This window comes from Cuculus canorus, chromosome 18 (assembly GCF_017976375.1).
Source record: "Cuculus canorus isolate bCucCan1 chromosome 18, bCucCan1.pri, whole genome shotgun sequence".
Classification (NCBI taxonomy): Eukaryota; Metazoa; Chordata; class Aves; order Cuculiformes; family Cuculidae; genus Cuculus; species Cuculus canorus.
This window is the reverse complement of record NC_071418.1, coordinates 1578853-1600769: the sequence shown is the minus strand read 5'-3', so window position 1 is coordinate 1600769 and position 21917 is coordinate 1578853. Positions and strand designations below refer to the sequence as shown.

The 21917-nt window shown below is 42.6% G+C and overlaps 2 protein-coding genes across 7 annotated transcripts in view; one reads left to right on the top strand and one right to left on the bottom strand.

Moving 5' to 3' along the window:
• Positions 1–2126: 2126 nt before the first annotated feature.
• Positions 2127–17524, bottom strand: UTP18 (UTP18 small subunit processome component). The gene is made up of 14 exons (XM_054083513.1): positions 17177–17524; positions 16963–17090; positions 16762–16857; positions 16041–16120; positions 15718–15803; positions 15002–15127; positions 14047–14221; positions 13625–13725; positions 12715–12805; positions 12287–12410; positions 11236–11410; positions 10453–10595; positions 9237–9296; positions 2127–8580 (listed from the first exon to the last, which is right to left on the bottom strand). Exons 1-13 carry the CDS (start codon positions 17480–17482, stop codon positions 9272–9274), a joined length of 1656 nt encoding a protein of 551 aa, XP_053939488.1. The 5' UTR covers positions 17483–17524; the 3' UTR covers positions 2127–8580; positions 9237–9271.
• A 437-nt stretch (positions 17525–17961) lies between these two features.
• Positions 17962–21917, top strand: part of MBTD1 (mbt domain containing 1) — a 30259-nt gene continuing 26303 nt past the window's right edge. Inside the window, exons 1-4 of one of the 6 annotated variants that reach the window (XM_054083508.1) lie at positions 17962–18183; positions 19539–19683; positions 20008–20196; positions 20481–20765. In XM_054083508.1, coding sequence (XP_053939483.1) covers positions 20751–20765 — 15 coding nt within the window. In that variant the 5' untranslated portion in view covers positions 17962–18183; positions 19539–19683; positions 20008–20196; positions 20481–20750. The remainder of the gene's footprint in view (positions 18184–19538; positions 19684–20007; positions 20197–20480; positions 20766–21917) is intronic. The other 5 variants (XM_054083504.1, XM_054083509.1, XM_054083510.1 and 2 more) reach the window with 5 other exon arrangements.

Here is a 21917-nt window from a genome sequence, read left to right as displayed (position 1 = left end):
CTAGAACAGATATTCCAAAAAGGATTATATTGTTGAGAAGCTCTTACCTGCTTTCCTCAATTCACCTCTGGTCACGGCGCGTCTGGGGATCCTTCGTTGTCCTCCTGCTGGAGCGGCCCCACTCCTGAGGAGCTCCTGACTGAGGTCTGACTCTGCTCCCAGGGCACTTCCCGCCCACCAATCACCACAGCTGTGTCCCCCTCAGCTGCAAACCCACCGGCGTTAACAAGTTCCACCTGTCCTCGCCCAGCACAAAGCCGGCTGTGAGACCATCGCCAGGAAGGCCCCAGCCCTCAGGGAGGAGGAAGAGACAGGGTTTGCCCCGTAGGGAGACCAAATCTAATGCTGTAATTAACCAGTCTAAAATGGAGAAATAGATACCTGCTCCTTCTGAACTCTGCGGGAACAAGATGCAGCCTCAAAGTTTCATTTCCTTCTCTTTTGAAAGCGCTTGCTGATTCTCTGGCTGAGTCTCTGCTTTGTGTGCAAGGCTCGGAGGTGGATAAAGGATGTTAAGTAGGTCTTCGGTGTTCGACCCAGTCAGCGAGCGCAAGAGAGGAAGGAGTGAACCCAGGCCCTCGGGAGCTACGCAGGATGGTGACTCCAGCCAGAGCGCAGGTGTTCCGCATCTCAGAATGGGGGTTTCTGCCCTGAGACCACACCCTGGAAGCCACCAGGAGCCCCTGGCGTCCAGCTGAGAGGTTGCTGGGCGAAAACTTCCAATTAAGGCATTATTGCCAACAATTAGTGAAATGCAGAACCCCCGAAATAATTCTAAAACTCCTACGCATTCGTGAGTTGTTTTTGACAGAAAATATATACACACGCAAGTTCTTTAGCAGGATCTTGCTTTTGCTACCACATAAGTGTGCGTCTGCTCCAGCGCTTAACACCACTTACAACTGCTATGAAACCACTCTGCGCAGAGACCGGCATTTGGTGTTTATGAAAGTCTTAAGTAACTTTCCCTAATAAAGTTAACGAAGTGAGGTTGGTAGCTGGAGTGTATCAATCTCTTCACTTTTATCATCACCACAATATGCAATAAATTCTGCTGGACTGCCAACAACCACCAGCTGTGCCCCAGGGCAGGGCTGGGGCAGGGCTCCCTCTTCTTGCAGAGCCCCTCAGCAGGAGTCTGGTAATTAGCATCACCAAAAATTAGTAAAATCCCCCAGTAAAATTCCCAGAGAAAGTGGGATACCAGAGGCCTGACCTGTTCATTAATTTATCACTTGTGCTTCACCTTCATTTGTTCTTGGTGATGTTTTGCAGAAGCACTCATAGGTTTCTGAGCTGCAACCACACCTAAAAATGTTGGAGTTACCCTGTGCAACTAAAATACCAAACCAGCTAAGCCACCTTCAGAGATTCATATCCTTTCAGAGCTCAAACACCCAGTTGTTTATTATTCTATTTGGGAAATCTTACATGGCACTCGGATTTTCTCCCTCTGGGAGAAATCAGCATATGGCAAAGGCAGAAGTAAAGCATTAAACGCACTCAAGTGAAGTGCGGTTCCACTGCTTTAATTGCTCTGAGGTGAAGACACGATTCGCTGGAGGATATAGTCAAACGAATCAGTAAGTTACCACGGCTGTATGAATTTTAAAGGTATGGCTCAAGAATGCATTTTCCAGAGGTTTCTCTCAGGTCCTTTCCAGACAGAGGTAGGAGCACACGGACCGCACCGCGGGATCCTGAGTGCTGTAATGAGACATTTGTTTACTAAGGCATTTTGAGTTCAGATAAGCAAAGCAGCATTCATTATTTCAGCAACAGATATAATGCTGATTGCATGTACTGAATGGTTTTCTCGTTTGTCATTTGAGCCTTGTGCAACGACGTAGCCTGCAGAAACCATCACAGATTCAAACTCCCAGACTGTTTCTTCTAGACTTTTTGCTAACTGCTGAGTACTTTTTCTACTGTTGAGTTTGTCACAGCCCCTAATTATTGGACCTAACCCCCACATCACTGGAATTCACTTTATTGAGAAGAAACCAGATAGCTAATATAAAAGTCTCCTTCAGGCTTTGTGTAAAAATTTACTTCTCAGCAATTTGGGGAGATGTTTATTCCATCTCTCTTAAAAGCTTTATTTAACATCTCTCATACAGAGAAAAGACAGATGGTCACAAAGTGTCTAGGACCTTAGACAAAATTCTCACAGGAAAAGCGGTTCTGGCATTATCAGAGATGCTCAGAGAATGATAGTTCCGTAAGTTTAAGTTAAAGGCAGTTATTTCTACATGGCCTTGCCCATAGCCAATTTTATTGCATTTATTTTTCCCACAGGCCTCTCCTGAACTGCATCTTCACCGGCATCCAAAAGAGACACGGGAACCTCCGAATTTTCGTACAAGACGGAATTTTTCTGCAGCAATCCAAACTTCTGTAAGAAGAGAATTTCCACAGCAACCTGCCAAAGCTGACTGATTAGTTAGAAACATGACATTGATATAAGTGTCAGTTCCCACCAAACTTGTATTCTTTGCAAAAATCCAAATACCTTATTCGTAAGCAGAGTCACTTCTAAGTACCTGAGGAGAATTGGAGAATGAATGAAACACCTTGAGTACCATTCAAGAACTGTAAGTCAGTAATAAAGGAAATAACAGGCGTACATGCAAGGACAGAACAAAGCGAATTGCTCAACGAGACAAGTTAATCTAGTGTTTAAATAAAAAAAAGTGACAGGAAATCAAGAAACTAAGCTGAAATTCCCAGTTCTGACTCAGCACATAATTAATTTCACCTCTGTACCTCTTTCCCTCACCCATGAGAAAAGCTTAATTTCACTTACTATGCATGATTCCTCACCTCAATAAAGCCCTTCTGGAAGTCCACACTGAAGGGGCTGCAGGCACAGATGATTACAATCAAAGAACACATGAACATTTCTCCATACCTTCGCCCTGCTGGGCTTAAAGACACTGATCTGATTTCCACAGAGCCTTCATGACTATGAGGAGGACATTGTGCCTGCAGCAACTACAAATTGCCATTAGGTTAAGGACGACAGGATGAGTTTAATGCTGGTTTCCTCTTCTAACAGCAGTAACCTGCACCTCCGCTGGTCTGTGCTTGTTGTGCCTTTTATGCAAACCCCTTGAGGAACATTAAAAACAGGGATTCAGCTTCACTACACTCCTAAGAGATGAGTGTGGAGCTGCAGTGTTTCTTCAAAAGCCAGGAGAAAATAAGATCCATAATCCCCATCCTGCAGTGGGGAAGGGTGGTGTTTAGAGACATGGATTTCAGAAAGGCTTCCAAATCTCCAGCAGCTTAGACCCACACGGAGTCACACAGGGCTGTTAAGGAACATTAACTATGTGAAATCTGAAACTTCTGATTGCTCCCATTATGACCCGTGTTACTGAACTTCTCAGTACCTTTAGAGGAACCCATTCACTATCAGGGCTGACATTGCACGTCACTAAACCCAGGAATAAGAATCACAACACCGAAGTTTTCCACTCCACTGCAAACAGCAATCTCAGATTGTCTGTCACTGAAACCTGCACACTCGGGAGATCCCAGCACAGCCCCTATTCTGTTCCACAATTACGTTAGATTAAGTCATTACATGCAGTTGTAATAGGTCAAGGGAAATTTAGGGATAGAAAATCACCATTGTTCAGTCAAGCAATGTTATTTTTTTTCAGGAAAAAAAACTTTAACTGGAGATTTGCTCAATTTTGGCCAAGTATCTGTCCATAATACTCAATCTTTTACAGTAATTAATCCTAATTGGTACACATCACTTTATTCTATAGCTTCATCTCAGTATGTGGCATAATACATGGCTGAAATCCTCCAGCACAAATTGGTTTGAGAGCTGACAGCCCATGAATTCCTCTGTAGTTACCAGAAGCAGCCTGGGGGCTTGACACTGCTGGAAAAATTTATGCAGATGAAAGACTAGTTTGTGTTAATGTAGACATATTTTTATAAGCAATAATGGCTGTTACATACAAAATTAACTTACACAAATTTGTCTCTTATTCATGAATCCCGTATCATTTTCCTGTTATACTTACCCAGCCACTTCTTGGGTGTCCTCAATTAAATGTAACCTTGAATTCCCTATTATCAAAGACCTTTCCATTCATTTCCAAACTACAATTGCTTTACCTCACAGTGTAGTGATCTTCCCTCTCACTTACTGCTATTGAACTAAAGCAATCTGCAGCGAGGGCAGAGCGCTAACAATTGTCTCACAGTAGAACAGTTATTGTGTTCAGAATCACTCTTAGCAGTACAAATTCGACACCCTGCGGAATTCACACACAAGGAATTAATGCAAAGTGTTAGTGACCAATCATAGGATCATGGAATGGTTTGGGTTGGAAAGGACCTTAAAGATTATCCAGTTATAACCCCACTGCCATGGGCAGAGACACCTCCCACGGGATCAGGGGCTCCGAGCCCCATCCAACCTGGCCTGGAACCCCTCCAGGGATGGGGCACCACCACTGCTCTGGGCAACCTGGGCCAGGGCCTCCCCACCCACACAGCAAAACATTTCTGCCTAAGATCTCATCTCAATCTCCCCTCTTTCAGCTGAAAACCGTTCCTCTCATCCCACCCCTGCCCTCCCTGATCAAAAGCCCTTCCCCAGCTTTCCTCTAGGCAAAGTTCAACTCCTCCTCAGTTCTTACCCACGTCAATTTGTTAAAAACATCTTGCTAGGTTTAATTTCTTAAGTCAGTCTCAACTCAGCAGAAACTGGCTGAAAACACAACTGAGTAGATACTAAACCCGTGATAAATACAGAGCCCTAATCTCCTGACAAGGCAGAATAGCAACGGATAGCAATTATAAGTAAGGGCTCCTGCACCACATTTCCAAACTCCCCTCTGCTTCAACTCTTCCTCCCATCTGTTTAAGCATAATAAAGCATTCGATATTGCACGCACAAGATGGAAGCCTCATATGGCAGGCAATCTTACGTGCGAAACAGAACACTGCGAAGACAGAGATCTCAGGCACATTTTACAATATCAATTATGAAAACCAAATCGTATTGCAGCCATTTCAAAGCGTCTGAGCAGCTTACATGATTTCCTTCAGGTTTAGGGGTCTCAAAGTAATTTAATAAAATGTGTAACTTGCATAGTTTTAATTATTGGAAGAAAAAACACAGGTGCAAACTGCCTCAATGGAAACATCCCAAAATAGTCAGGCTGTATTGCCTTCTCACTGTGACACAAACACAGGCAAAAAAACTTCTGAGCACTCAGAAAACACAGCCATTGTTCCACAGTTTCAACAGAAGAAACCCAAACGACAACAGTAACGTTTCATTAAGTGCCCAGCACGTGGCTGCTGCTGGTTATCCAAAAGGAAATGCAGCATAAATACAGCAGAACTCTGCACGAGGGCAAGCGGCAGCGCAGCAGATTGGACACTGGCCAGACTCCTGGAGACACGGACAGCAGTAACTGAGGATTTCATCCTGTACAGGCTTATTTCAGACATCCTCCAGAAGAGCTCTGTAGCCTCCCCACAGATCTGACAAATCACAGCAAACAACAGGGATTTAAAGGATCACTGTTGTATTTCTTCAAATACTTGGAGAAAAATCCTTAGGTGAGAAACCAGCTTCTTTTACAGGCATGCTATGACTGCCACATCCACTAGATGGGTTCAGCACTGTGTCCAGAGAGGAGAAACTAATCTGCTGTCTGATTAGCCAGCATTTGGGGAACAGTTCCACATGGAGGAGACTTAAGACAATTAACTTCCTAAATAATTTTGAGGGCAGCAATCCTGGATATTGAAAGAGACAGCAGGGAAAAAAAAAAAAATCATTCAGTCCTTTAAGAATTTGCTAAACCACCTGCGCTGCAAACACAGCTCTCAAACCAGAGCAGGGTAGAGCAGGAGATTCAAGACAGACTTCATAGCAAACTCAATCTTCTAAATAACCAGAGTGACTCTAAGATCTAGTTGGCTTTCTTTTTCTTGGAGATTTCCTTTCTAAGCAATAACCAGACACATTCTCTTTAGCTTGCAAAATCGGACAAGATCACAGCCTGAAGGGGAAAGGCTGCAGTGATAAATATTTAATGAGCTACATCAATAAAATTTATTTTGCCAAGGAGAATGGAAGGAGAGGAAAAGCATAGAAATAATTCATTAAAAGAATTTCAGCTTAGCCATGCTAGGGAAAAAAGCCATGCTAGGGAAAAAAGGAATTAAATACAAAGAGGTTTTAAATAGGTCAGAAGCCCAAGTACTCTAACACATGGCAAACCCAGAGACTTGAGTTTTTCAGAGAGAATACCATTAAATGTGTATATAATAGAATTCATCCCATTCCAAATAAATATCCCTGGTCACACCAGTACTGGTTTCAACTATCATCCAGCCTTTAAGACCTGTTAGCAGACTGAAGTGTCATTGCTGAAAACCCACTGAGGAACGCAGCAAGCACCCTGAGGCTTCCTTTTCTCGTGGCAAAAGTCTTCCTTATTTCACACAGAGTGAGGTAGTAAGCTGTCTTCCAGAAGGCAAAAATGCAACAGCAGAATTAAGATGTTTAGTACAAAGCTTAAACGTTCTTGTATTGCAATAGAGCATAATGTTCGCAGCTGACACCATCGGATCTGTAAACAGAAATGTTTACATGTTCCTTCCTTCCTTCCTTCCTTCCACTATTTGCAATTGTGGTGACACAGCACCTTGGGATGTCTTATAATACCTTCTCCATGCACTTTCCTGTTCCATCCAACCTGGACCTCTTGCATCCAAAAGTCAGGAGGATGGGCAAGGAAGAATATCAGAAATGGTTGTGTTTACACTAACCAAACAAGCCCAGGAACCCACTCATTCTCAAGCTCCAATTCTAGATCTGCTAAGTACTTGCTGTATGGCTTTGAATCACTGGGTTTGGGATTAATTTTATTTTAATAGGTAAAGTAGAAAAACAGTCACTATGCAAAGAAGGACATAATCTCAGGACAGGCAAATTAGATGATGTTAAAACACTTCAGTGAGATTTGGTAAAAGACTCAATATATTTAAAATGCTACCTTTTCAGAAGTCTTTGATTTAAAATTATTTAATAGTTTTGAGGATGAAGTCACACTACTTAAACCCCCTAACGGTGAAACACAGAGATTATTAAAAAAAAGGGTGAATTGTGTCAATAACCACATCCAAAACCTCCCCAACAAGCACAGGACAAATTGTTCAGGAACACAAAAGCAGCCGTTTCCAAATGTGTGATTAAGTGCTGCCCTCTAGTGAAGTCACGAACCAGCTTCAGCATCCAGATCTCTGAAATTCAAATCAGTGCCAGCCAAATATCAGCTAATTTGTTTGTAACAGAAGAGTCCTACAACAAGCATCTTAATAAAGTGCACTTATGATAGCATTTAACCTTTCCTTAGCAGGGTCTTTAGTTTAGGTTTAGCACTGCAATAAGGTAAAGCACTATAGGCAATTTAACACCTCCAGCGCATATCTTGCTTTTACCAAAGCTGTGAAATCAGTTCTCCTCTTACAATTCATTTACAAAGCCCTTTTAGAAACGCATTACATCATGAAACCATACTATTTTTTTTAGAGAAAAATGACAAGAATTTAACAATAGCCTGTCTATTTAAAAAGTTTGACAGGGCACTAGAATTAGCTTTTTTTCTCATGCTCAGTCCCTTTTTTGTAATGCCACTTGCACTGAAGGCTTTAAATGACTGGAGCACCTTGCTTCTTGATGTTGCTGCCCAAAACATCTTCCTCGTGTGAAGTGGGCAGACATATTAGTCAGGTTATTCTCAAAGCAAGGTTTTTATTGTAGCAGATTCCTAGTCAACTTTTTCTTCATATACTTAAAAAGAAAGAGGTGGCCCCTTGGGAACAAGGTATTTGGCACTGGCTGAAGAACCAGCAACAGCAGCTCTAAAGCAGTCCTTGCTAGGTGACCTTAATGGGATTTGAATTTCCAACTGATTTAAAAATCAAATATGTATTCATAGTCTGGATGCGTTGCTTTCACAGAAAGACAAGAATGGGGTCTTCGTTTCTCAGAATTAAAGCCACATTAGATACAGTTGCGTGTGTGACATACAGGAGGCAGTAAGCACAGCCATGGGTGTTGTTACCCACTTTTTGGTTCAGGCTACTTTCAAGCTCCAGCTGGGCTGAACTGCAACACCCACTTCAACAGGGTCTCAGATTACTTTGCTCCCCTAGTGAGCACAGTGCTGCTTCCCATCTGTCCTCAAATGAACCTGGCTGATGGATAAGCTCAAGCTAAACACACGGAGCAGAGCTTACAGTTCACAGAAAACCCATGTTTTCGTTGCAGCATTGGAATAGTTCACATGCTTATAAAACCTACGGCTATGTAAGCATTTCCTGAAGGAATAAGCTTGAATGCCAACCATTAAAATCTACTCTGTCATTTGCTTACACAAAACATTGGAAAAAGTTGAAACAACTTGCCTGGAATCAGGTACATTTATTAAGAAATAACATTCACAAACAGATATTAGTATTTTTGAACTTCCATATAAAATATAAAAACTCATTTGATTTTGTCAGCGTTCTCCTATCTGCAGGGTGCAACGCCTGGGGAGAGATCAGTACAGAGTTTTGTTAGCACCTTCCAAACATTTAGCCATCACAAAAGTTTATGCAACCTCAACATGCAGAGGACACACCTACAGACTAATCTAAATGGGTTTTTGCTTCCAATCATTAACACATCTGGTCTACTACAACTACTGTATTGCCATCAAGGCTATGGGCCTTTCCAGTTTCCCAAGAAGAGGTTAACACGTACGACAAAATCATTTCTGCACTTCAAACTTGGTGATTTATGTAATCTAAATTTGAAGTTGTAGAGACTCATGTGGGCTCGCTTACGTGACTTCATAGCAGGATCAAGCCAAGTATCTGCCAGCCTACAGCTGTTTTTAACAACACTGCCTATGACTTTGATTTAAAAATAGTCAGATTTTTACAACTGCTATCAACAGGACTGAGCAGAGTCTAGTTGAACTACTGGCTCCCTGTAAGACTATCATTAGCAAAGCTGAGGCTGACAAGACAAGCCTGACACTTGCCCATCACATGGAGCCCACTACGCCTGTGTCCTGGACAGAACATCTTCAGATCACACACCATTCAGAACTTCTTGTGCCATCTATGAAGAGGTGGAGGTGGCAGAATGAAAATAAGGTTCCTCAAGACAATACTGACAAAAGTTCTAGTGCTACTGTTACCTTAGTTACTGATCCATTTTCTCCTGTATCTTCTTTTAAAAATCTGAATAATGTTTAAGTCTGAAGAAAAAAAATTGAGACATAGAATTTTTCAGTAACCTGTTGACTGAACTCCATAAAGAACCAACAAGTATTCAGTAATGTCACTTGGAATACTCTTAGCTAATCCAGAACATGGGAGATAGCAATCACCCACATACTAGATTTACCTCAAATGCCATTATAATATGCAGTTCAGGTTCAAATAAAGGACAAACCACAATACTTATTCACGTTTTTACAAACGTACTCATGAGTCTTCTTGTAACTTCTCCCTGTCAGACTTCATAAATCATTGAAATCTCACATTAAAAATAAAAAGTATCATAGTTTGCTTAAAACAAGAAATATTCCTGCTGAGCTAGTACTGCTTCTTACCTCCACCGCATCAGCAGAAAAAACCCTACACTTCTCCACTCTCAAAAAGACTAATTATAAGTTTAAACTGGTCAGACACAAAGCACCAACTGGGAACTGCACATTTTAAAAGCAGGATTTTCAAATCCAACTGCAAACTGGTGAGAGAATACATCTGTTTCTGTAGTTTACTATGAGGGCATAAAGCCTTGCCACATGCACTACCCAGCACATGCTGCATGCCTTCAAGCCTCCCTCAGCCTGACCACAGGATTAGAGACTGGCTGCGGTCGGAAGGGACCTGGAGGTCACCTGGCCAACCCCCTGCCCAAAGCAGGGCCCCCCAGAGACAGCAGCCCTGGACCACGCCCAGAGAGCTTGTAAGTATCTCCAAGGATGGAGGCTCCACAGCCTCCCTGAGCAACCTGTGCCAGGGTGTAGGCACCCTTCTTCCAAAGACATATCCACCCTGCCTTTACAACTAGAACAAATCCATGCCAGACACTGTTAAAACCAAAACCAGATCATCTTTTAACCCTAGGAATTATTTTTTTAATAATGAGAGCATCCAGTATCTAGCTTTTTAAACCCCAGTTGTTTCAGAGAAGGACAAGGACCATTCAGACAGGGACGTCCACAGTGATGTGTATTTTATAAGCAGATGCTAAACAAGGCTCCTTCTCCAGAACAGAGCCAGCTCCACACAAGTCAGCAGATGAAATTCGGATCAAAGTCAACCCTACCATTTACCAGTCATCTGCCCCACCCTACAGAGTATAAACACATTATCTGGGATTAATGTGACTAACTTAATACGTACCTAAATAACAAAGCTTTGCCTTTGTTATTTGCTATAGAGAAATACCCACTTCTGGGAGAAAAGTCCATAGACTGAGCAAGATAAATCTGTTTTCTTCTGAACACTGGGAAGTTTGAGAACACAGTGTATGAAGGAATGTGTACCTATTGAGAAACAGATCATTAGTTATAATAATTAGGGAAAAGCCACTAAAATTCAAATTAAAGCACAAACTTAAAATAAAAGGTCAAAGTTATGTTCAAATTTCAATTCTATATCTATCTTGCACCACTCTATATCAAGAGTTCTACCAGAGAAAAACTACAGGGAACACATTATGAAGCCAGCTTTGGCAACTCATTTATTACTTAACTAATTACACCTAAGCAGCACAAACAGGCTTCCAAGCCCTCAGATTAATTCAATAGTTCCACTATTGGCCAGAATTCTCACAAGGTGAGCAAAATTTGAATGAGGTTGGAAAACCACCACACAATAAGACCATTACAGTTAACAGATGCTGAAAATTCACATTTCTTGCTGAGTTACAGCATTGAACTAAGGGCATCTTAAAAAGGAGAAAAACTAAGGGTAAAACTAGACCAAAAAAAAAGTTATTTTCAGAACAAATCCCTCCAACAAAAAATTCTCTTTATAAATGTACAGTATCTCATACTTGTCCTGATCTGTTTGGTCTAGCAAATTCACAGTGTACGTATCTAGTCAGTATCAGTTTTATTCTGTCGCCAGGAACATTTTTGATCAAGATACAAAAAAACCTTGCAGTGAAGCAGCTGAACGTACCAATTTGACAGCTTCATCAGCTTCACGGGAAGCCACTGCCAAAATTTCAGTGGTGGGATTGAAGGTCACACATGTAGCAGAGGTAACCAGGTTCATTATGGCTTTAACTGGTTTAGGATTGTTTTCTTTGAGACAAACATCAGTAGTATATAAATTAACAACTCCAGAAGCTGAACTGGAAAATAGAAACGGACAAAGATGATACCAATAAGTAACATCTACAGTACCTATCACCTCGCTATCTACAGCCACCATGCAACTAAAAATGTAATTTCCCATTATTTGCTGGAGTTTGTAGCCATATTTTGTTTGGAACTTGATTTTTATTTGAGATTAGAACAGCACTTAGCAGAGGGACCTGGGAGGAGGGTGTGTGTAAAGAGACACATTTAACCGTGGAGCGTCTTGATAACCCTATGTCTTACACAGAATGAATTCAAAGCAATGAGAGCTTCTTATCACAAGATTCTGAAATAGTTTCAAGCTTCTTTTTCTACACTTGTAGAAGTCTACTTAAAACCCTCTTCTACAGAGGGCTAAGCAAATGCATCCTGTACTGCAGTATTTGCTAGTCTCGCTCAAAAGAGCCAACACCCTAGCTGTCCTTGCATCTCGGGAAGTATACTTGGGAGAAACACTTTCAAGCTTGTGTCTTTGAGCTGAGACATCTCTTCAAATGCCAGCATGCTACCTTGCAGGAACCAGATCAGGAATATAGGAGAGAGAACTACAAAAGAGTAAAAACTCAGACTCTACATTTGTATTACAGAATTTGTGATTTCAGTCAGTGTGATTTCAAAATTAAGTGCTAAACCCACCTATGGCAACAGTATCACATTAGAAGCCATACTTGTATTAAGTATACAAAGTATTTTAAATATACATGGAACAAGTTAAATTATTACCATGAAACAGGCAATATTCATCTATTCACCTCTAACTATATTAAATCCAGACTTATTCCATGCTTCTACACTCTCAACCACCAACAAGTTTTTCCGAAGAGCTTCAAAGCAAGATAGGAAGAAGCTGCCAAATCCAAGTCACTTACCCACATGCCACATACTGGTTGTTTTTTGAAACAGCGATGCACTTCCCTTCCAAACACCCTTCATCTTCGAATTTGTGTAGACACTTCCTGCTTCTGACATCCCAAATGAAAACTTCACCTTCCTCTGGTGGCAGAATAAAGTAGATCATAGAAACCATATACACAGGACATGTCTTTCTACTTTGTAAAACAAGACAACAACTATTGGCTATTATAACAACTATTAGCTCATTTATCATCATGAAATACAGGATATTAAAAAAAAACAATTAAAGCCATACTAAAATAGTTAACTCTGTTCTTCAATGATCAACCTCTTGATTGTATTTAGATCAGCTACCGGCAGAAGTCTCAATTGTCTTTGTAAAATAGTAAGTGACTTATATTGCAATGGAATTATGATCAGTGCTGTTTGGGGGAATACTTACTTGAATAGCTATATATTTTACTGCTGTCTGGAGTGAAAGCAGATGCAGTACATCTCCCGTTTACCTTCATAGTGCTAATCAGCTCCTTTGTCTGTAGGATGAAGAACAACAATGGTGACAAAGACTCTCCCAAAAGTCTGTAGAAAAGTCGTTTCCATACTCCTGTCCCACAAAAATCTCCAGTTAGCTACACTGACATTAGAACAGCATCAACATTTTCAGTGCCTATAGACCAGAGCGTGAGCTGATGCTCATGAGTCCACGATCAATTTATTACCGTGCTTCAGCTAGTTCAATAAACACTCATTTGCTCCCTCGCTGAAGGGTCTGTATTGCAACAGGGAACCGAACTTTCTTTTTAAAAACTATTTTTCCTAGTAATCATTCAAAGTAAACCCAGCTGCTGTGACATGGCACTTTCAAATTCCACTGAAAAGATTCTATACGCATTATGAATCACAGCAGATGGGATGATTCATGAACATGGTACACCAGCATGCACTTTTCGCTGTTCCCAAAAAAGCAGTCCTACATTTCTTCCGCCCTCAGATGCCTGTTTTCATGCAGAAGCCGTTCCTTTTGCCAGCACAGGGTTCATGCAATCAGTCAAAACACAACACTGACCAATGACTTTTTCCAGTGACAGCTTAAACCCCCATGAAACTCTGCCCTTAGCTCCACCAGTCCCGAAGAGAACTGCACATTCAGAGAAAATCCTCAGCCCAAAATAATTTTCTGAAGCTATAGTTAATTGATGCAAGAACTCATTTTTCACAGCTGTCTAAGTATGCGTCATAACTTCATTTCAACTAGAATTTAAATTGCTTTCCAAATTAAATATAAACAAGCAGATTCAAAAGGAAAAAGGTACGAAGAAATGAAGCTACATGAACCACAAAAAGAAAACTACCTTCATTGACAACAAGTGCAAGTAACCTGAGGTTCCAGTTAGAAGCATAAGTGATCCATCTGGAGAGACTTCGAAGTTCCTGAGAAATCTTTCCTCCACACCTTCAAATACAGATTCAGAATTAACTGCATAATTTATCATTTTCCTCAACATTCAGCGGTATCAATAAGTAAGACCTGGCTCCACTTCAGCTTTTTATTTCTCTAATACGTTGTCACAGTAAAGCTCCAGCTCAACCTTGTTTATCTATTGCAATTAACTAATACCCAGGCAAACTAAAGATACTTGAATAAAGATTCCTGAAGTTAAAAATGCTACCTGCAATAATTCACTGCATTTCTTTTTAAAGTAAATTCATATGACGTCTCTATATGGGACAGCTTCAACTATGCCCAGACACTTTAAAGCACTATAAAACGTACCTCTTACTTTCTCGATAGGAGTAATGCTTCCACTCATCATGTCATACACAAAGAACAGTCTATGGTGAGTCCCAGTAGCTATAACTTGCTCTCCATCGACACTGAAACAAGCCTTATAGATTGGAAAGTTCTCTAAATAGATGCTCTGTATTTTTGGATTCCTTACACCATCAACCTTGAAAAAAAACCAGATTATCACATTAATATTATCACAAAAGACTTGCACAGTAACACGTACACCTGTTTGGAGCAATAATCTCTTCCTGTCTTCCCAATAACCTTGGCTCCTCACTATATTTTAGGCACTTCCTGGATATACTTCACACCTCTTAACCTCCACTGTGCTGCCCATGCTTTGTTCAAACAATCACTTCTATTATGCTCTTCTAAACAGGAACATTTGATTTGCTTTGTTCTTTCCAGCAGCCATGCAGGAGAGTCAGATTCATCTTGTGTCTTTTACCGTTTCTTGCAGCTGTGTTGGAAGTTCCTAAACACAGTTTAGCTCTTCAGTTTTTACAGGAGCAGGGCAGGAGAGTCCTGGGATGAGCAGCTCCCTGCTGCAACACAGTCTCTCCACCCCCAAAATGATTTCTCAGCACTATTACAGTTTTAACTGAAAGGAGACCTCTCCTCATGCTACAGGCTTTACAAGTGACTTAAAGCTCACTGCAAAGCTTAAAACAAAGCATTTTTGAAAACAAATCTTCAACTGAAAACTCTGATACACTAAGTCCACCTATGCTCTGTAAGTGGTTGGTATGAAGTCACAGCTGAGAATTTCTTCTAACAAGATGCCTTTAACCAAACAAGTTCCCTTGTAACCAACAGACAACACCTGTGTGCACAGGAAGAAAGTCTTCCAACCCAAAGCTATTTCAGGTCTACTCATCAAAAAACATATGGCCATTGTATATTAGTAGGAGTTTAGACAGTATAGACTGAAATCCTTCACCTGAAAGAGCGACACCGATCGATCATGTCCAGCAGTCATGACGACTTGAGCAGATGGATGGAACTGCACAGTGGCCAGTTTTCCATTAGCAAAACGCTCCTGATTAGCAGGCAAGCAGATCCCCATCTACAACACAGATCAAGCTGATAAAAAAAATACAACTGACACATTTTTGATGACGAACAGCCAATTTAATCGCTCTCTATCCTGCAAGAGCAAGATCTCAATCCCTATGACGAGCTTTTAGACAGCAAGACATAAGCAGAAGACACAGAAAATTGCTTCAGCGCAGCCAGAACATAAACCAGCTAGCCTTTCTTCCAACTCTGAAACTCAGAGCCTATCTAGAAGGAGCTCTGACTTATCTGAAATGAGACAGTGTAAGAAACTCATTTAAGTTCTCAAAGATCATTTCAGTAGCCTCAGAGCTGTGGGAGAATTCCACCCTTCCTATGCAGAAATGAATATCGTACTGCAAAATGCTACTTTAGAGTACACAAAATAATTCTTACATTAAACAATATGTCTTGATTTATTGTTTCATGCTTTCATGTTGTGGACTATCCAATCAATCCAACTCTTTACTCTCCAGTTTCCAGTTACAGAAACAAAGAGAAAAGTCATAGGATCCCTAATTTTACTGCCCAAATAACAACAAAGAAGTCAAAGTATGCGCATGGGTCAAACCAAGGTGGAAAGTTAAGGCTTGCCTTTACCTTCAAAATACCTTTTGGCAGGGACTCTGAGTTTGTTATGAAATTGCCAGTTCTGCACAGCAGATCATCCTCTTCATCACTGTCACCTAATTAAAACAAAACACGCTGAAAAGGGTAACTCCACACACACTCCCACATAAAAACCTTCAGATTCCTTACACAAACAAATCAAGTCAAAGCACACTAAAGGAAGGAATAAAGCTGACTTATCCAGCATATCATCACTCTACCAAAACTGAGAAAACACCAACAGTAGCTATTTTCTAAGAAGCTGAAAACTAAAAAATAGAACCACTTACTAGAATACTCACAGATTTACTTACTATCACTTGAAGTCCTTTTGGATTTCTTCTTGTTTTCTAAGTCAGCCCAGGCAGGAACTCCTCCCATGGCTCGCTGAAACCTTGTAAAAGAAAGGTGAGGGGCAAAGAGAGAAAAAACAAAGTTTTCTTTGAAAATCTTCTCCTTCCAGGTGTTAAGCACTTACAAGACATGTAGTTACAATTCCCCAGGATTACTTGTGCTTAGAACACTACACCAGTTTTAAAGTTTCACTCAGCTTCCTGTGTTTTGCTGACTTCCTGAATGTAAAATTGAAGCAAAATTGATAACGAACAGTAAAATGCTGTTCTTTGGAGCAATACATACTGATAGCAAGACAAGCCAGACACATCTACAGTTCTGCAGTCTGACTATATTAACATTTCAGCTCCTGCTTATTTACCATACTAAGCCAACTTCTTCCTTCGTTCCGCTTACAACACAATATCTATATAAAAAGCTCCTCGTACAACTCCCCAGAAGACACATTAGTTTGTGTACCTCTACGATAATAAGTGTTAAACAAATCAGCCTAAACAATACTCATGCACACTTTACTATTCTTACTATCATTTTTGATTTAAAAATACTCTAAATACCATAAGATGCACTGTCTTTAAACAACTCAAATCAATGCATTGAGTACAGAACGACTCTGAATATCACACTAATGTCTTATCTCATCTTATTAAAGTTAGCCACAAAAGCAATAATAAAACTCACTGTTCTTCAAGTCTTCTTTTTAGCTTTTTCTTAGTAAGGGTCTTCTCAGCATCACTTTTCATGAAATCTTTCCTGTACCTATGGGTCATATCAACACTAGGGGGGAAAAAGCACACAGAAAATGAGGATCACTCAAAACAATGCCATGTACATTCAATCTCAAGCATGAGACGTAATTCCTACGTACAAACTTGAACTTACTTCTCCTCAGCTTCATCATCTTCATCCACCCAGGCTGGCTTTTTAGACAAGATTTCACTTTTGGCTTCATTTTCTACTTCTGAATCGCTGGAGTCTCCCCGCAAACCCTTCTGCTCTGCGGCACTCAGCTGGAAACAACCGAAGGGGCTGTGTTAGCAGGAAGAGGCCCATCCCTCGCTCCCTCCCCCCGTGCCAGGCCATCCCCACGCCCTACCCGCTGGGGCCCGGCCAGGCGCTGCAGCAGCTCGTCCTCCTCCACGTTGACGCTGTCACCGAACACCAGCTCCTCCAGGTCCCGCTCGGCGCCGGTGCTCCCAGACAGCATCTTCAGGTTCCGGGCGCGGCGCGCCGCCTCCGCCGCCGCCTGCTTCGCTGCCTCTCGCTCCGCTATCTCCACAAGCGGCTGCTTCACCTTTTTCTTCACTGTCCGCATTTTCTTTATTTTGGTGATTGTTTTGTTCGTTCTTTTCTTCTTCCCGGCCGCCGCGCGGCCCGACCGAGCCGCCCCCGCCGGCCGCATCCCTACCTACGGCACCGCGACCGGAACCGGAAGTGGAAGGCGGGCCCCCGGTCACGCGACATCCTGGTACCGCTTGCCTTGCCCCGCCCATCCGTGCACGATAGGCTCGCGCCCCGACCCACGTGACCCCACCTTAAGACACCGTCACGTGACCGTCTTTCTTTGCTTTCCTTCGTCCCCGCCACCCCGCGCCGCACGTGATGCGGACCGCTCCATTGCGCGTCTAGAGGGGTCCCACACCCCGTGTGGACAACGACCCCTTCTTGCCGGCGCCCCGATGCCCGCCTTACACGTGCCACCATCCCATGAGAAAGCACAATGAGATGTGGTGGGGCTGCTTTTATACCTCTAGATTCTGCCCTGCTTCTGGGCTCCTCCCCATTTCCTGAATCGTTTCTCCCAAAGGCGGGGGAGTACGGCGAGCAAGGGGGCCCAAAAGAGTTCAGGGCCCAATGAGCGCGGCGGTGGGCGGGCGCAGCGCAGGCGCAGGGCCCCTATGCTAATGTTGTTGATGTCCCGGCACTCGCAGTTGGGCTCCGGCTGCGGCTGAGGGAGCGCCTCAACTTCCCAGGCCGCCTCCTGCCCCGCCGGGCCCGGCCCCTCGCGCAGGGGGAGGCGGAGGGGGCCGAGCCGAGGGGAGGGGGCAGCGGCAGCGGGCGGGTCCTGCCCATGAGGGCCTGATGGAAAACACAAAGGACCTGGTGAGTCGCGCAGCCCGGGAGGGGGCGGCACCGGGGGGGGAGCAGCGCCAGCACCCCCAGATTGTTGTTTCGGGAGGCGGCACCCCCAGACCGTGTGTGAGAGAGGACGGCCCCAGCACCCCCAGGTTGTTTCTTGGGGGGTAGGGGAGCGACCTCAGCACCCCCAGCTTGGTTTTTGAGGGGTAGGGGAGCAGCCCCAGCACCCCTGGTTGGTTTTTGGGTGGGAGGGGCGCAGCCCCAGCACTCCGAGGTTGGTTTTTTTTTGGGGGGGGGAGGAGGCAGCCCCAGCACCCCCAAGTTGTTTTGGGCCCCCCTCCCGGAGCCTGTGTGGGAGGGGAGCGGTCCCAGCCCCCCCGGTAGTTCTGGGCCCCCCCCAGGCTGTCAGCCCCGGGCATGTGGAGGCGGCGGGGCCCCTTTGTTGTGATCCTGGCGGGGGCTCCTCTTCCTCCCCTCCTCCTTCCTGCTGGGAGCGGGGGTGAAAAGTTCCAGATAATCCCGGACTGATCGCTTAGCGATCCGCAGAAGTGCTGTTTTTTCAGCAACTTCCTCTTTAAGCTGTGCTTTTCCAGTTGTCCTCATTTTAAGCGCTGTGTTCTTTAACTTTAGCACTTCAGAAGTTCAGGACTCTTTGCAGCCGGTTCCCACTTCTCTATAATTTCTATGACTGGCTTCTATTGTGACTTTGTTCTTCGTGTGAGGAGCAGTAAACCCGATAAACCAGTTTCACTTTCAGGTTGTTGCTGGAAATGCTTTAAAGTATAGCAATTTCTGTCCAGTGCGGCTTTAGAAAAAGAAAAAAATCTACTACAAAGCATATGCTGATTATGGTAGAGACTCCTGCGTGTGAAAAAGTGATCCAGTATGAACTAATGATTTAAAATGTGGGTGGCAGCCCTTGTGATTTTGCACATCTAAAACCAGTTAAAACTGAGAGCTGCAGGGCAGCCTTCTGTATTTTAAATTCAGATTGTTTTGCAGGTTTGAGAATCTGTGCTTATTTGTCATGTTCATTTATAGCAGTCTGATTTTGACTCGTAAGGAGAGGAATGAAAAGGCAATAATAGAGTTTAATCTGGAACGTTAAATGGGAACTGAAACAATATGTTCCTTTTAAAAAGCAATTGAACTTGGTAGGTCAGTGACCTTTAGGCATTGCTTCTGCCTTGGGATGATTTTGAGGAAGCATGGAGTGGGAGTTTTAAGGAAGCTCAGCAGAGGTACCTACTCTCCCATATGGAAGTTACTGTTTGTGCCACCAGCATAGTTTACATGTTGTTTCTGAGAGTGTGTAGGCTTGTGCCTGTGCAGAAGGGCTGAGACTGAAAGTAAGACCTCTTCATTGTTGTTCCCTGAAGAGCTCCATGACTGTGGCAGTAATGATGCTGTGTCCAAGAGTTCCCTCCCACTGGCTTTCATTTCTCTTACCTGCTCAAATTTGATTTAATTTTGCAAGGCTTTTGATACTTCTGCAAACTCCTACTGCGTACCTTCCTTTCTCAGGTAAGTCAGTACACGCTGGGCGTGTGTGATGTTTTGATGAATCTGGCTCTGAGCGCATGGAATGAATTCAGGTGTTGAAGACTTTGGGGTTGGGTTGGTGTTTTTTGGGGGTTTATTTTTAAATTGATTTTTTTTTTGATAATAACACAGTATTTAAAGCAAAGTATTTGCTTCTTCCAGGTGCTCCTGTAAGGGTTTTGTAGAAACATAATGGAATTTGTTACAGATTTGCAAGTTTTCTTGAAACTCAGATATCTCACATATTAATCATCACACACACCCCTCCAAAAATGCCTGCTAATTTGATATATTTCTTTATGAAAGAGTCTTCCCTCTTGTGTGAAACCCCCTGGGGAAGAGGCTATGGACAAAACCATTGGCAAACAGCAGAAACTGGCTTCAGACAAAATGCTGTCATACATAGCACATGAAGAGACAGCAAAAAACATTTCTGTAATTTTCCAGCAGAGATTTTACTTGTAATAAGAGTGGAAGGCACATTTCCAGATAGAGGTGAGTTGCTTATGTAAAAAAGTAAGTTTGGTTGGTTCTGATTTTCAGGAGTCCCAATATGTTTAGCTTTGGAGTTTCTGTTTATTTGTTTTTAATGAAAACTGACAGTATGTTTCCTTTAAATTGGTACCATGTTTGAATTTCCTTTTTTTGTCATGCTCGGAGGCACAGCAAGATGTCAGTTCTGTAGGAGACAAGCTAATATTACTGCACAAAGTTATTTTGGCCAGCTTACATGCAGAAGAGTTGTAAGAAATTAATTCCATTGTCTTGTTTCCTTAAAGGCAACATCCGGAGCTAAAACTAAGCTTGCAGCGTAAAATGTTAATGGACTTTGGAAAACAAAGGCTGTGCACCAAATGTAATATCACCGTGGAAGTCCTCTATGGCAAATGCACGATCTGTTAAGGATATGTGATTACAGTAAATGTGTCTTACCACAAACCCTTGGCTGGAAGGTTGTGGTGACCTCTGTGTTGACCTTGGCCTCAAATACCTACCATCTGTGCATGCTTCTGTCGTGGTTCTGGGGTTAGGTCTGAATACAGAAAGCGATGCCCATCTGCGTGGTAGGTGCTGGTAGGCCTTTGTGAAGCTACAGCTCAGCTCTGAGCTCTCAGTCACAGCTTTTTCTGAATTCAATCCCAAATTGATTCAGGAGTAACAACAAGCATTTTGAGGGATTCGAAACCTTTCCGTGAGTGTTCTGGATCATCGTCCTATGGGCAGAATGTGCTTATTTAGGGGCAAGGAGTTTGGTTAGTTAATAATGGGGTATTTTTTGTAGCAAATTTTCGCCTTTGAAACACTTTATTCTAAATTTTGCCAATACTTGAGCATAGCCTTCACCAATGCACTAAAGCAATGTCCTGCATAAGTCTTTATTGCCTAATTAACATTAAATTGTTCTATTTTGTGTTTTGGCTGTGCATTGTTTGTTCTTTCTGACCAAGTTTTTTATGCTTATAGAGTAGTTATTATGCTCAAACAATCTATGCTATAATGTGCTGACCAATTTCAACTGTATATAAGTATACATTAACAGAGTGAGAAACTAGTTACTTCTCACATTTGTTTAGAGTTGTCTTCCTGCTTTTAGGGAAACCAGTTTCCTTAAGTTTGTTCTTTTATCATACCACTGGCCTTATGTAATGGTTAATTAAGAGTATTTCTTAAAAATATGTTGTTGCCAAGTATTTGCAGGGAGGAGAGGAAGAACAGGAAAATGGGAAGTTGGGCAGAAAAAGAAAGCAGTTCTTAAAGAGTTCCTTTCTCCACCCACCCCTTCAATAAAGAAAAGTATGCAAGAACACCCGCCCCCAATCAAGTTGTATAGGCTTATTTGCCAGTCCTGCTCACCCTAGACTTGGTATTGCCCTATCTAAAAATCTTCCTTGTTGAGGAACCAGTAATCTCTTTAGGAAAATAAGCCTTAGCCAGTCTACCTAAAAGTCTGTCTTGTTCTTTTGTTTGTGCTTTGTTTCCGCTTAATGTACTGCTAGGCTCTGGCAATGGTGGAGTTACTTAAGCTACCGCCGTTTTGGTATCAACCAGCTGCAAGGTTCTGTGTTTCATAGGAAGCCAGACTCCCGCTCTAAGCGTGTTTTGCAGATGGGCTGGATGCTATCCCCTCGCTTTTTAGAAGAACACTAATCTGGTTCAGGTTTGAGGAAAAGGCAGTCTCTGGGGCCTCCTCAGAATGATTTTTAGTGCTAAATCCA